The sequence below is a fragment of the Phoca vitulina genome, unplaced genomic scaffold (genome assembly GCF_004348235.1).
Source record: "Phoca vitulina isolate PV1807 unplaced genomic scaffold, GSC_HSeal_1.0 scaffold26, whole genome shotgun sequence".
NCBI lineage: Eukaryota > Metazoa > Chordata > Mammalia > Carnivora > Phocidae > Phoca > Phoca vitulina.
The window spans coordinates 24,799,627-24,815,750 of NW_022589729.1; the positions used below are offsets into that span (position 1 = coordinate 24,799,627).

General features: G+C 34.4%; 1 protein-coding gene across 1 annotated transcript in view; it reads right to left on the reverse strand.

The window, feature by feature from the left end:
- Nucleotides 1–16,124, reverse strand: part of PTPRC (protein tyrosine phosphatase receptor type C) — a 119,558-nt gene that overhangs the window by 23,734 nt on the left and 79,700 nt on the right. Inside the window, exons 10-15 of the mRNA XM_032422180.1 lie at nt 14,750–14,923; nt 12,963–13,174; nt 8,906–8,966; nt 3,945–4,053; nt 3,192–3,226; nt 613–722 (exon numbers count right to left, since the gene is read on the reverse strand). Of these exons, the coding sequence (XP_032278071.1) occupies nt 613–722; nt 3,192–3,226; nt 3,945–4,053; nt 8,906–8,966; nt 12,963–13,174; nt 14,750–14,923 (701 nt within the window). The remainder of the gene's footprint in view (nt 1–612; nt 723–3,191; nt 3,227–3,944; nt 4,054–8,905; nt 8,967–12,962; nt 13,175–14,749; nt 14,924–16,124) is intronic.

The window sequence follows — 16,124 nt, forward strand, 5'->3', positions numbered from 1 at the left end:
CTACTTTGAGAATAAAACCCATGAGTGAGAGCAAGTTCAGAATTGATTACCACTTTAAAATTCATTTAAAAATACATACTTGGATATTTACCTAGACTACAAGTACAAAACTGGCCAAATATGTTTTGTGACACAACTTCATAACTGATAATGATACAACGAAGAATTATTTTGAAATATTTACTAGTTCCATAAGTCTCTCTTCTGTTCTATAAATAGGTTAATAATGTCTGCTTTAACTATGTTGCAATATTAAGTGGGACAAACTACAAAGGCAAATAGTTATATAATACATTTAAAATGGAATGATCTTGGGGCGCCTGGGTGGCTCAGTTGGTTAAGCGACTGCCTTCGGCTCAGGTCATGATCCTGGAGTCCCTGGATCGAGTCCTGCATCGGGCTCCCTGCTCGGCAGGGAGTCTGCTTCTCCCTCTGACCCTCCCCCCTCTCATGTACTCGCTCTCTCTCATTCTCTTGCTCTCAAATAAATAAATAAAATCTTTAAAAAAATAAAAAATAAAATAAAAAATAAAAAAAAAATAAAAATAAATAAAATGGAATGATCTTGATAACTGAGTAAATTTCTCATCATATATCAAGAGGAGCACACACCTGAAATTCAGCCAGAAAAAGTCTTCCTTCATCAGCAATCTTCCTCTTGTAAGTTTCCAATAAAATATCTGCGTGGATTGGCTCCACACTCATCAGTTGTTTTTCATCATCTTTAAACATATTAAGGATTCATGACCAGGGTTAGGTCTATCTTTCAAGTGTTCACACAAATTTCATTAAATTTGTAGCTTAGATTAACACTTTGCTTCCTTCCTCCTCACACATATTCTACCTGGAAAATCTCATTCACCTACAAAGATTCACTTATAAAGCCATGACTTCTAAATGTTGTGCTCCAGCCCTCTTCTGGGCTTTATATTAACCTTTCAGACTGTCTCCCAGATTTTCCATACAGTTATCCCACATGTGCCTCAAAGTCAAAACATTAAAAGTAAAAATTATGTTTCCTTGACTCTAGTATTTCAAATCTCAGTAAACAGGATCACCATTCACAAACTAATTTAAGACTGAAACTTCCACGTGATCCAAGATTTCCCTCCCCATATCCAAGTCCAAGTAGGTCACTGGGTGCTTTCAATCCCTTCTGCCAGTGGTCAGGGGCAGGCAGTCCTCCTCATCCATGTAACTACATCCTCCGAACTCCTCTCCTTGTCTTAGTTTTTCCTCATGCTGATTTATTTTAAACTGCCCCAAAATTAGTCTTCTGAAATACAAATATGAGCATGTAACTCTACTTGTTAAAAAATTATAACACTATTATTAGTGTTCCATTGCCTAAATCTAAAGTTTGAATACTTAATGTAATATAAAAATTACTATACTTATGTGTCTATATTATAGCTATTATATTTTCCTTTTCCCTTTTTTAAGTTATTATGAAATTTTGTAAACATACAAATAAGAGAATATGATTAATACCCTGATACTCAGGACTCAGCTTCATTCGATATTCCCTTTACACTAAGCTATGAACAAGTTGTGCTTATCTGTTATGCTTCCAGGGTATGAAACACATTATATGCTATGCTTTTTTAATAACTTAGTAAGGAGTAAAAATACATATTAACCATAAAGAGCTACAGTTGTATATGGCTCCTAAAAAATAACAGTTTCAGAAGAATAAGAGAATGTGAACTGTCATACATACAAAAAATAATTTTCTTCTTTTCACGTTAATGTTCTCTATCAGGTGAAGAAAAAAGATGTCTATTAGGGTTGCACATTTTTCTTATTGTCTGTGGAAATTTTCTATCCAAATACTCTTATCAAATTAGCCATGTGCAGTTGCTTCTTTGGGTTGTTGGGAATCTCTGATATTCATTCATTCTGAACGTAGGGCCACCTTTGAGGTTTTATGGAGTCTGGGTAAGTTCTAATGCATGCAAATGGACAATTAGTATCAACTTTGAGATAAAAGTCTTCTTTGACACTTCCTAGTCTGCCTTGACACCTTGAAATTGATTCCTCTTCTCTGCTCAGGACCTTGTTACTCTTGTGCTCTTCATTCTTCCCTCAGTCTATCAAAACTAATTTTCAGAACATTTTACCTCATTCATGCATGTATTTATTGACATGTTTTGAATTCCATATACTCAGATAGGTACTGGGGATAGAGCAGTGAAATGAGAAAGAAAAATCTCCCTGTCTTCATATCCCTATCTTACATTCTAGTTAGGGGGGGAGAGTTAACAAACAAATAAAATATACAATACAATATCAAGTAGTGATAGATTTTGCAATGGGAAATAAAGTTGAGGAACTCTAAAGAACCAACCCTAATGCTTTTGCTTACTGATTTGGTACCTGCTCTTACAGAGGGAAACCCTTTGGAGACAAATTAAAATAAGACAGAGGAGTTCTTAAATTTTTGCTGTCTTGAATATGAGAAAACAAATCATTTTCTTTACTGTAAACATAGTTTCAATCTTTATCTCCATCCCTTCTTACTGGATCAAAAATCACATTTAAAAATTTAAAGAAATAATGTAAAAGTTGAAAAAGAAGAGAAAAAATGGAATTCCTTTTTCTCTCCTAAGTCAAATTGCAATTTTGTGTCATGCCCATAAATGAGCCTTTAGTGGAAAAGCCACATCCCACCCTTGCAGAGACTTGAGCACACTTACTACCTCCTCCTCTATGAGACTTTCCATCTGTTCATCCATCCACCACTCCCTCATTTGTTGATCTAATGTCTTCCCCAATCTTAGAAGACCCAGATGCCTGCCTTTCCCACTCATAGTCTTCTATCTTTCCATAGAACCATACACATTCAATCACTATGGCATTTACCAAATTGCTGTCATATTTGTTGATATTTTTGTCATCCTCTATTAAATTTTAAAACCTTTAAGAGCAGAGTCTCTTACTTGGTCACTGCCATATTTTCATTGTTGGCACAATATTTGGCATAGAAAATTCATAGTACTTACTGATCTAATAACTAGAATTTATATATAGAGAGAGAGAGAAAGAGAGAGAGAGAGAATGAATTTAAGTTTCATCATTGTATCAACAGAGGAAGTCCAGATTATATTTTTTTAAAATGTTGAATTCTTATTTAAAATGAATGGATTCAAATGTGAAGGGGATATTCACCAGTAAAAAATATGTATACTTACCCCTTTCAACAAGTATAACCTCTTCTTCCATATTGCTGTGAAAATAAAAAATGTAAGGTTTTTTTTTTTATTATTTTTTAAGAAACACAGAGTAAAGTTGGGATTCAATTTATATTTACTGAATGTATTGAAGGAAGGAGGGAGTGGAAGCAGGGAGAATAAAGAGGAAAGGAGAGGAAGAAGAGAGAAGAGGGAAGAGGAAGGGAGGGAGGGGAGGGGAGAGGAAGGGGAGGGGAGGAGGAAGGAGTATGGCAGGGGAGGGAGGAAAGAATGAAGGAGAGGAGATGGAGGAGAGAGAGAGGAATAAAGAAAAAGTAAGGGAGGAAGAAACCAACCAGGAGTTGTCTTCTAAACTCAGTTAAGACTAAATTTTTTATTTTAAAATTCTTGTTTTTCATAAAATGTAGTTGTTCCTGGCCAAGGGAATATATACAATTCCTTAGATAGTTCTCTCTTTTCTTTTTGCCTTTATCATTTCTAGATCCCTCAGACCTACTTTGTACTAAAAGAATAAATATCTATTCTTTTCATTGACTATTATTTTTAAAAATCCATAACATTATTAGTAAATGTAGAAAATATTTGTATTTACTATAAACCAAGAAGACCACACTAAGTTTTTGATCAAAAGTCACTGATGAACTGGACTTCTTGCTACTTCTCATTCTTTACTTAACTGGTTCTAAACTTGCCCCATAGATGGATGCTTTCATCATTATTACTATTATTTTTCATTTTGAAATCAACTCTTACCTGGACCTCTTGTTGCGCAGGTCATAGATTTTATAGAGAACATAGAGCAGGCATAAGAATGTCACAATGATCAGAAATACCAGAAATATAATCAATGCTCTAGAATTATCTAGAAATGAAAAATAACACATGAAGAAAGCTTATTATGTCAAATATTTTGCTGGGTTTTGAATATGGCCTTTAAAGTACTTTCATTTTCATATGTTCATTTCTTTTAAGACTTTCAAAAAAATAAAACTTTTAGAATGAGACCAAATACAATAAATTCTTGATTTTGTGTATTTTGCCTATATTATTCAAAACAAATAAAAACACCTAATATTTTAAGGGAACAATTAGAATATAGAAGAGAAACTCTCTTTTCTTCCACAAAATACTGTTCCTTTATGCAACACTATCATTTAGGCTTAATTCTCTTTCTTTCAGTCATTCCATTTTGAAGGGATAAGAGAGGTAATCTAGTTATTACAAATCTCAGAGAAAAATTCATATAGTTTAACTTTTGCAGAAGCAGATAGCCTCCTAAAGGGATCAGAAAGACTTCTGTCCTACACAGATAAAATTTCCCATCTACTCACTAAGGTATAAAATCAATTAACCAAGGGACAAAAATTGTTTCATTCTACCATTAAGATTACTTATCCTGATGTAAATTTTCACCAAAGTTTAACATGAAATCATGCCCTTCCCAGGAGAAAAGGCAGAGAAAAGAGAATGCTAGAGGAAAACACAGGCAGTAACCTCTTTGACCTCAGCCATAGCAACTTCTTACTAGACACATCGCCAGAGGCAAGAGAAACAAAAGCAAAATGAATTATTGGGACTTCATCAAGATGAAAAGCTTCTACACAGCAAAGGAAGCAATTAACAAAAATAAAAGGCAGCCTATGGAATGGGAGAAGATATTTACAAATGACATATCTGATAGAGGGTTAGTATCCAAAATCTATAAAGAACTTCTCAAACTCAACACCCCCCCAAAAAAAAACAATCCAGTGAAGAAATGGGCAGAAGACATAAATAGACATTTTTCCAAAGAAGGCATCCAGATGGCTAACAGACACATGAAAAGATGCTCAACATCATTCATCATCATGGAAATGCAAGTCAAAACCACGATGAGATAACACCTCACACCTGTCAGAATAACTATAATATTAACAACACAGGAAACAATAGATATTGGTGAGGATGAGGAGAAAGAGGAACCCTCATACTCTGTCGGTGGGAATGCAAACTGGTGGAGCCACTCTGGAAAACAATATGGACGTTCTTCAAAAACCTAAGAATAGAACTACCCTACCACCCAGCAATTGCACTACTAGGTATTTACCCAAAAGATACAAAAATACAGATTTGAAGGGGTGCATACACCCTAGTGCTTATAGCAGCATTATCAACAATACCTAACTATGGAAAGAGTCCATGTGTCATCAACTGATGAATGGATAAAGAAGATGTGGTGTATATATATATATATATACATGCAATGGAACATTACTCAGCCATCAAAAAAAATGAAATCTTGCAATTTACAATGATGTGGATGGAGCTAGAGTGCTTAGTGAAATAAGTCAGTCAGAGGAAGACAAATACCATATGATTTCACTCGTATGTGGAATTTAAGAAACAAAACATGAACATAGGGGAAGGGATGGAAAAATAAGGTAAAAACAGAGAGAGGCAAACCGTAAGAGACTCTTAACTATAGAGAACAAACTGAGGGTTGCTAGAGGGGAGGTGAGTGGTGGGATGGGCTTAATGGGCGATGGGCATTAAGGAGGGCACTTGTGATGAACACTGGATGTTATATGTAAGTGATGAATTAGTAAATTCTACTCCTGAAACCAGTACTATGCTCTATGTTAAACTAACTCGAATTTAAATAAAAACTTGGACAAATTTTTTAAAAAATAAGTAAAAAATAGATGTTATCAAAGTAAATAAGAAAGTAAAATTTTATTTAAATAAAGGTAGAAAATAATAATAATAATACAAGGAATTTCCTCAGTCAACAGCCCCTCTAAGGATCACAGAACTTCTAATCAACTTCTCCTATTGTCTCACTATGGCTTTGATCAGACTGCTTATAAGAACCAAACTCTCAAGGAAACCCTAACAAGAAAGGGGGATTCCAAAACAATAAACTGATTTACAATTTCCAAAATGTGACTAACAGGAGCTCCAAAAGGACTACAGGAAAAAAATGGAGCAAAGAAAATTTCTCAGAGATGTAAGTCTCCAGGTCACAAAAGCCAATAGTATCCAGGAAAAGGAATGAAAAAAACCAATGCAAGACCAAGAATAAAGAGGAAACCCTAAAAGTTCCCAAGAGAAGAAAAATATGAGAATATAGAAAAAGAATGAGAAACGGGATGACATTAGAAAGTAATGCTGGATGCAGGAGAACAAAACAGAAATACTTTTTCAATTCTAGATTTTTTAACTTAGAATTCTATGCCAGGTCAAAATATTGATCAAGTGCCAGAGTAGAATCAAGCATTGCATTTTTATATGAACAAGAATTAGAATATTTTCTTCTTACACTAGAGAATATACACCAGCAATTTTTCTTTTTTAAATGAGATTCAGATGTAGCAATTCTAAAAGAGGAAACTAATGAAGGAAAATTTTACCACAGCAGCTGAGCTGTACACCTAGGGAGTCCAAATCAGTACAGGGGCCCCAGGAGTTCAATTGGGAATGTCAAAATCCAGATGAGGAAATCTTATGCCAGGGAAGCTCAGGAACACTTTTCTGATAGGTGTATTCTTGGTAAGTCCCAACCCAAGACCTCCCCTGAAGAAGATGTCACTATTAAAAAGTCATTATAACTATATGTTGGTTAATTGAATTTAAATTTTTCTTTAAAAAATGTCGTATTATTTATCTCTAATGAAAATGCCATTGAGAGCAAGAAGTCAATAAAACTTTTTCTGTATTCTGCAAAAAGGACCATGGGATAACTCTCTAGCTCCATGGACATGGTAATCTGAGAAAAGTGAAATATTAGCTGTGTTACTAGGCAACATTGCTAATGGTGAAAATGATCCCTGACTGTCAAACCGCATCTGGACAGGGAGGTTTATGTACCAACTACATGGTCCTGGCGGAAGCCCTCTATCTTCAGGTTTCCCTGAGTGGAGTAACGCAGGGCGCATCTCAGTTCTGGCCCCATCCCTGTTGGCACGTCTGGAAGTCATGCCCCTGGAACTATTCTAAGAGATACTGGTTCCTTTCTTAACCTGGGGTTTCTAAGCCAGGGCAGCTCCCATCCCCACACACGGCGATCTGATTCTCTCGTGTCTCCCTCGCCTCTGAGAGGGTCGCAGAATGGTTCTCTGACCGCCATGCACACTGCCAGCTTCCCTCGCTGGTGCCCTGTGTTTCCCGTTCTGTGTCTCTCTGAGTGAAGCGGTCTCACGTCTGGCCTCTTAATTTGTGAATGTGAAATGTCCAGTTGCGTCTATGACCCCCAAGAGTAGGTGCTGCAGCTATAAGCTATCTGCATGCTCGGGAAAAAAAAATAATTCAATGAAGCTGTTTTTACTGTAAAGAATTATAAAAGAAAAGTACTTATATGGAAATAAAATCAAAGCGATCTGGCTGAATTTGGTGGGCATTTCATACTGGGAGCTTTTAGCTTAAACCTCTGAGCAGAAAGAACTAAAACTTTACATGGGCCTTAGGAAAGCAGCTTGGAACATGAGTTTTATATCTTTCTTCTTTTCAAAGACTTCGGAAAATAAGGCATTAGTCCTTGTGCAGATGCATATGTGAGGAAGAGAGTAAGACTGAGACACTGCAATGATAGCATCAGAAACCGCCTACGGTTGATAACACAACACATAGATATTTAAATAATTTAATTTAATTTACAAACCAACAAGCAGAGAAACTTAAAACAATGAACTAAGTCTTCTTCCTCCATAGGATCAGATCAATGGGCAAGGTTAATAACTCTAGGAAGAGTAGAAGCTAATATTCTTGACATATATGGAGGGAACTATAAGGAGAGCCGAAAATAGAAATGGTGAAAAGTGGTCGTCTCGAGGAGCAGGACAGAGAGTGGGGTGTGCTGACAGGTACCTGTTATTTTCATTATTATGATGACATTAAATTTAAGTGATTTTTTTCTCTCTGCAACCTTATTTTGATTAAAATATGTAAAATATTGATAAAAAATTAAATAGCCATATTGTTATTAAGCATTATCTTCGCTTTAGTTAGATAAATCAGGACAGATCTGTATCTAATGCTTGCTTCTACCAAGCTTACCTTGGATTGACAGAATAAGATAGAATAAGTAACAATCTCTAAAACAGTACATAAAACAAACATGTTTTGTAAACAAACATGAAAAGTGTCATAAACCTAATCATAATTTAAGTCTCTACAGATAAATCCTCTTATGAATTATTTTATGAAATCAACAATCCTTTAATAATTGACTCTCCTAATTGAGTTTAAAATACTGTATTTTACAGGGAACAAACTGATGGTTGTCTATGGGAAGAGGGGTGAGAGGATGAGAAAATGGGTGAAGGGGAGTGGGAGGCACAAGCTTTGAGTAATGAAATGAATAAATCACTGGAATAAAAGGCACAGCATAAGGAATATAGTCCATGATATTGTGATAGTGTTGCATGAAGACAGATGGGAGCTACACTTGCAGTGAACATAGCATAAAGTATAGACTTGTTAAATCACTGTGTTCTACACTTGAAACAAATGTAACATTGTGTGTCAACTATACTCAAATAAAAAATTAAAAATAAATTAAAATATTGTATTTTATTTACCTATACATGTTTTTACAGGCAACTTAAAATATTATGTTTATGGAAAATATATGAACATTTAAAAATTAAATAGAACTATAAATGAAAATAAAGCTTTGTAAGTGTTAATATATATTTTGATATAAATAAAATATAATAAGTAGCTCTGTAATGACTTACAAGTTGTTGATTGAGAAACACTTTGTGCAGTTCCATTAAAGTCCCAATTGTTATAGTAGACCTGAATTTCAGTAGTAAAAGGGAAAATCGTTTTCTAATGTAAATTTGTTTATCATAATGTAACACACACATTACTTCTCATGAAATGTTGTTTATTTTAATTTAAAATATACAGGTTAACTTTAAAGACTGAAACCAAGGTTAGGTCAATATTTTGTTATCAAATATTTTTTAAAGAAAATATTTAACAGTGAAAAAGACAAAGAAATCTCAGCCTATTTGCTCTAATAATAATAATAATAATGGTTATAATCAGCAAGAATAAGTGAAACTGAAGGAATAACACCCAATACATCAAAATATTCAAATCTTAAAGTTAAAATTCCCTATCTAATATCTTTACATTTTATTTAAAAGGGAAACTTTATCATATACTGTTTAGAAGAGTTATAAATAAAATGCACATACAATTTATAAAAATAAATAGAAGTAATATAAAAATCACAATATTTATAATAAAGTGATACTTAGTTCACAAGGGTTAAAATGATAAAGATTGATACCCCCAGGGTACAGATGCAGGGTAAAATCTACAGTGTTGACCTAACTAGCATAACTACCTGTGTCTCATAATATTGAATACAAATAAAACCAACACAATTTAATGATACAAGGGAAGCTGAAAGGAGCAAGAAAGCAATAAGAAGCTTTGGCAAAAAACAAATTTAAGGAAAAATGAATCTGAATAGTATTATTAAAAGATAAACATGGCAAATTTAGAAAATATATATCTAAGTTTTTATCCTTTGGTAAAATTTAGCAAATATAGTACTCACAGAATATTTATAAACATTCATTATACATTGAGCTATAAAAAATACTTTATAAATTCCCAAAAGTAGGAATTGTAAAAACTAATTATCTTTTTTTTTTTTTTTTTTTTTAGTGGTGGGGTAAAATTTAAACTTTATAAATGAATATTCTTTTTTTATATAAGTTTTTCTTCTTTTTTTTATTATTATGTTATGTTAATCACCACACATTACATCATTAGTTTTTGATGTAGTGTTCCATGATTCATTGTCTGCGTATAACACCCAGTGCTTCATGCAGTACGTGCCCTCTTTAATACCCATGACCAGGTTAACCCATCCCCCCACCCCCCTCCCCTCTAGAACCCTCAGTTTGTTTCTCAGAGTCCATAGTCTCTCATGGTTCATTTCCCCCTCCAATTTCCCCCCCTTCATTCTTCTTTTAAAAGCTAATAATTAATAACAATAAAAATCCAAGCACCAGAAATGTAAAAACACTCTCTTTAAAAACAGATAAATTAAAAACTCTTTCCAATTGCAATTATAAATTCTTTGGAAATTATCAATAAGAGCATTCTACTCTAAAAATCCACTCATTAAATTTTATGTCAGTCATTCAAAAATTAGTAATAAATAACACAGACATGGGATACAGTCAAAATTTTACCAAAGGACAGTTCATAGCTTTAATTCTTTTTTTTTGTTTTGTTTTTAGATAATAAAAAAAGAAAGAAATGGTCAAAAAGCACTTTCAGTCCCAAATTACCAGAACATAAAAATAAATCTACAAAAAAGAAAAGTAATAAATTAACAATGATAAAAACAACTTTATTAATCTATTAACCAGAGATTACAATGATGACTAAAGCTAAAATGATTGGTCCCTCGTGATGACATAAATGTTGTAGTGGAAACAGAAAAAAACATGAAAATGAATTATGATGGTACATGCAATGAAGAAAACAAGAGACAATCTTTTGGAGGGTGGGGAAAAGAATGGATAACTGAATAATTATATACTAATAAACATTTTAAGAATTTTTGTGATAATTTTTTTTTCTCTAAGTTACCAAATTACCCTTCCCGTAACAGTATATGAAGTGACTGCTCTTAAGTCTCACAACACTGGGCATGCCCTTCTTTTTCTTTGATGTTTAGTAGGTGAAATATGGTATTGACATCTCTTTTTGTTTTAATGGGGTTTCTTTATTTACTGTTGAAGATAAATATAATTTTTATTGTTGCTGTTATTGCTCTTGTGGTAACATACTTTTTACCTCCTTTGCCCAGTTTTATTTGGGGAAGGTTTTGGATATTAATGATATTAAACTCTTTGTCATATGAATTGCAAATTTTATTTCTAGTTTGCAGTTTACTTTTTATTTTTATTTATAACACTTTAAGTGATACACAATTTTTCCTTTTATTTTTTATTCAGCCAAATTTATCAGTTTTATTTCTGATTTGACGGAGATTTAAACAGTCAATAGTTGACTGTTCAATATAATGTTGACAACTGGTTTCATATCCTTTACCACTTAAATGTTTATATATATAATAATTCTTAAAATACATGTAAATTCCTTTTGACCCAATACATTTATTTCCAGGAATTTATTTAAACAGAAATGATTGGAGACACATTTAAAGATTTTGCTATTTACCTGTAAGTGTGTTTACTCATTGTTGTTTATAACAGAGATGAAAACAAGCACAGTTAATAGAATGTGATAAAGCCATATGATAGAATCTTATGCAACCATTAAAAATTGCATAGTAGCAGAATATTTAACATGGAAAATGTCCATGATATAGTGATATATGAAAAACTGTGTGTTCAAAATGTTGATAATATATATGCTGAATATATATAAATATGCATTACATGTTATGGAAGTTGTGAGGTAATGAAAAATATAGATAGGTCTTTGCCCCTGGTTCCTGGCACAGAACTCCTGAAACCCTTATAATTTCCCTGGTGACAGGAGTGTCTTTCATTCTAACGAGATGACTGGGTGGGCTCCTGGATGGTTCCTGGATAAGGGTCAGTCATTGGAAAGATAAAGCCATGAGTAGAAGCTTGGAATTTTCAGTCTTGCCTCCCATTCTCTTAAGAAGGTAGAAGGGCTGAAAATGAAATCAATGATTGATCACATCTACATGATGAAGCCTCCTTAAAATCTCCAAAGAACAAAGTTTGGGGAGCTATCAGGTTGCTGAACACATCCACATCAGGAGGGTGATGCACCCCAACTTCATGGGGACAGAAGCTGCTGTACTTGGGGCCTTCTCAGACATCACCTCATTATCTCCTCATCTGACTGTTCATCTGTATCCTTTATCACTTCTTTTAATAAACTGGTAAACATGAATAAGTATTTCCCTGAGTTCTGTGAGCCACACAAACAATCATACCTGAGAAGAGCCTGATTTGTAGCCAAATTGAACAGAAGTTGAGGATAACCTAGGGACCAACTACTTGCAATTGGCATCTGAAGTGGGGTGGGGAGTCTTGTGAGACTAAGCCCATAACCAGTGGAATCTGCCACTGTCTCGAGGTAGATAGTGTCAGATTTGACTTAAATTGTAGGACACCCAACCGGTGCCACGAAGACTCGCTTGATGTGGGGGAAAAACCTCCACAGATCTGGTGCCCAGAAATGTAGTGTTGCATGTGAATAGCACAGGAGACTCACAGAGAAGACTGAACTGAGGTTTTTCCCTATGACCAGGACAAAGACAGTCTTTTCATTTTAGAAGTACATTCACAAAATATGATCAGCGCACAGTAAGCTTATAGATGAGTTTTTTAATTCTCCGTGTTCACTGGTATTTCCTAATATTTATTTCTACTATTTTCTAACCTCAGTGTACCTGTAAAAATATTTTGTAACTAAGAAAGTCATGTTAATAAAGATAAAAAGTCAAGGTAAATAAAAAAATTTGACAAAGTAATAATCGACTACATAAAATGTTGTGCTTTTTGACACAGAAGCAATAATTCTGCTATAAATAAATCATATTGAAGGTCAAAAATATTCCAACAAAGTATTTGCTTGAAACCACTGTTTTTAGAACTAGGGATGCAAAGTTTGGAGTCAAACATTTAAGACTTTAAATGTGATTTCATTAGACACAGTTTCTCAAGCACACATGAACACTGGTCTTAGTATGATTTAAGTATGACGTAACAATCATTATAATGCATATCAGTCCTATAGTGATTATAGAAATTATAATCTTACCTCAAATTCATATTTTGTTAAATATTGAAGATCGTTTACAAGGAAGTCACATTTTTTTTTTTTATCATTTTTAACGAGACTACCTCCAGTTTTGACTTCCAGATGGTAGTAGCCATCGTTGCGGCCATTAAAGTTGATAGGAGACTTACAAACCACAAGTATACTATTATCTGACTTCAGTGAAGCACTTAAGCTCCTGACTTCACTTGGAGCTATCGAAATGAAGAAAGATTTGTTACTTTAATCACTCTGTAAATGCATATTTAAATCACTTGGCAATACATGTGTACAATATAAATTATTTTAAGTGTTAATTTGGGAGTTATAGATGAGGAGATTATAATAGTACATCCATCAAAACGCTGTAACAAAACATCTAAAAATAAACCACCTAGTCATTCAATGAATATTAGCTTATATGTTGTACTTGAAGTCATGAGAGTTTATGCCATCCCCTAAGGGGAGTATATAGAATTAGAGAATAGAAGGAAAGAGAGGGAGGTGAAGGGGAGGGAAAGAAAGGGGCAGGGAGAAAAAAGAGGATGATATAGGGACCCTGAAGGCCTATATATAGTCCAGCACCTCCATTTTTTTTTAGATTTTATTTTTAAGTAATCTGTACACTCAACATGGGGCTCAAACAATCCCCAAATCAAGAGTTGTACACGGTACCGACTGAGCCAGCCAGATGCCCCCAGCTTCTCTGTTCTTGAGATGCTTCCATCATCATAGTACCCACCTACCTGGCTGCATTCTTCAGGAGCAGGATTAAATTATCTTTGTTTTCCGTGACTTCACAGAAATTTAAAAAAATAACAAAACCATAAAGTTCAAGGATCTGGACTTTTAAAACCAGAACCTAAATGACCTTAAATTTCACTAAGAGCGGGCGCCTGGGTGGCTCAGATGGTTAAGAGTCTGCCTTCGGCTCAGGTCACGATCCCAGGGTCCTGGGATCGAGTCCCGCATCGGGCTCTCTGCTCCTTGGGAGCCTGCTTCTCCCTCTGCCTCTCTCTCTCTCTCTCTCTCTGTCTCTCATGATTAAATAAATAAAAATTAAAAAAAAATTTCACTAAGAGCATTCTGCATCCAGCCCTGAATGAGACAATTCTTCTTCTTGAGCCTGGTGCCAGTTAGGGTTTCTGGAGCTACAGATCCTGCCTTACACAGGGGCAATTTCTTCCTTCCTGACTTAATGGAGTTAACACTCACCTCAGAGACAGATCTAACTTTAGATCTTGGAAACTATGGAGACATCATACAGGTGGCAAGAGGCAAATGGCTTTGAAAGGAAACCTCAAATGGAAAATGTGCCATAAAATAAAATAGTAGGTAGTTCAGTGTAACAAAGAGAAGAAAATGCCAATAAAATGTTATGTTTTATAGGATGTTTTGTCAGGTAAGCTGAGGTTAGCAAGTGAACGCTTTGCTTTCAAAGTGAGACATTATTAGCTGTCTGGTTACAGTTAATATTTCTAGATAATAAAGAAAACAATAGATAATGTATTTCTATCTAAGTTGATTACCTAAATTGCCTGAAACCTTAAAAACTGTACCAGTTAATATGCCTTCTGCTTCATTCTTACAATTCTATGATGATATAGGTAGTATACAGAGAACCCAGGATAACGTTTTTAAATTACTGTGTTTTAAATCACTATAAACCCTAGATGTTAACAAATGTGCCACGTCAATGTGTTTCCCAAATGAAGCACAAATATAGATAGCAAAGTTCATACTTTGCTCCTTGCCTTTCACAGAAAGAAGCAGCAAAGCTTATAACTAACCTTTTGTTTTTGTTTGAAAATCACATGTCGCAGGATTTCCAACACGTTGCACTTTTCCATTGGTGTAGGCATTTAATGATACACTGTATTTGGTATAAGGTGTCAAATTTTGCAGTTTATATTGAGTGGTCTCTTTATCCAGATTCCTGCATGTTTTGTCTCGGGCTAAATCATCTATAAAGTCATTAAAAGTCAGGATTGTCACATATTTAATTTGGTCTTTACATTAAATCATTTTGAGCCAACTCCAAACTGAGAGACTGAGAAATACATACATCCTTGGTGCTCAGAAGTACTGTATATACAATTATCAGCAAATGTATTGAACAAATTCATTTATTATAAATAAACTCAAATATTCAAAAATATAATTTCATATAATTGATTTGAAACATAAAATATTTAACAAGTTCAAGTACATTTGTGAAGGTGGTCTTTTTCCTTTCTGAGAAAACACAGCCCACAGTGAATCTTATGAAAGTCTTGAGTTGTATTGTTTTAGAAAGAGTATTTTTTAGTGAGCCTTTTACTAATATGTAACCTTTAAATTTTGAACATTGGTATTAGCTACTGTTACGGATTTTAGGCACAGAATCTGTTCGATGACTAATAACTACATCCACTCTGCCATCTTAATTTAAGCACTAAGTAATTCACGAGGGTTGCCACAGTGAGGGAAAACTGCACACTGGCCGAAGAACCCGAGCTTCATGGACAGAGGAGTGTGACCAAGTCAGTGTAAGGGATTAAAAGAAAGCATTACAAATGAAAGAAGGAGCATTCTGAATGTAGGGACAAGCCTGACTAGGACAGCAGATTCTGGCCAGGGAAGCATATGGGAGGTAGGACCTTGTTTAAATATGTTTTGACATTCAAGCAGAAGAGTTAGCATTTGTTAAATTGAAAATTCACGAGTCACTATGTTTGAGTAGCCAAGTGACATCAATCAAGACGTATTAAAGGACAATCAAGATGTAATTAAAGGAAGATTAAAGCTGGCAGCATGATGCTGGGTAGCAGTTACAGTGATAAATAATGATGATAAAAATAATGAATAGATTATTCTATGTGCCAAGCACAATTTTACATGGTGTACATGAATTAATTAGCCATCACCACAACCCTATAGGTTGGCTCTCTTAGTTTCATCCAATTTTACAGGTGAGAAAACTGAACCATAGAAATATTAAGCAATCAGTCCATGATCCCACAAGAAAGGAGGAACAGAGCCAGGATGGGACCCAGGCATTGAGGTTCCAGAGTCTATGCTCTTGCTTTCACCACTGTACATACTGTCTGGTATGGAAGAAGGGACAAGGGTTTGAAGTGGGGCCAAGTTGTTTTTGATTTTGGATACTTCACTTCTCTGGTCCAG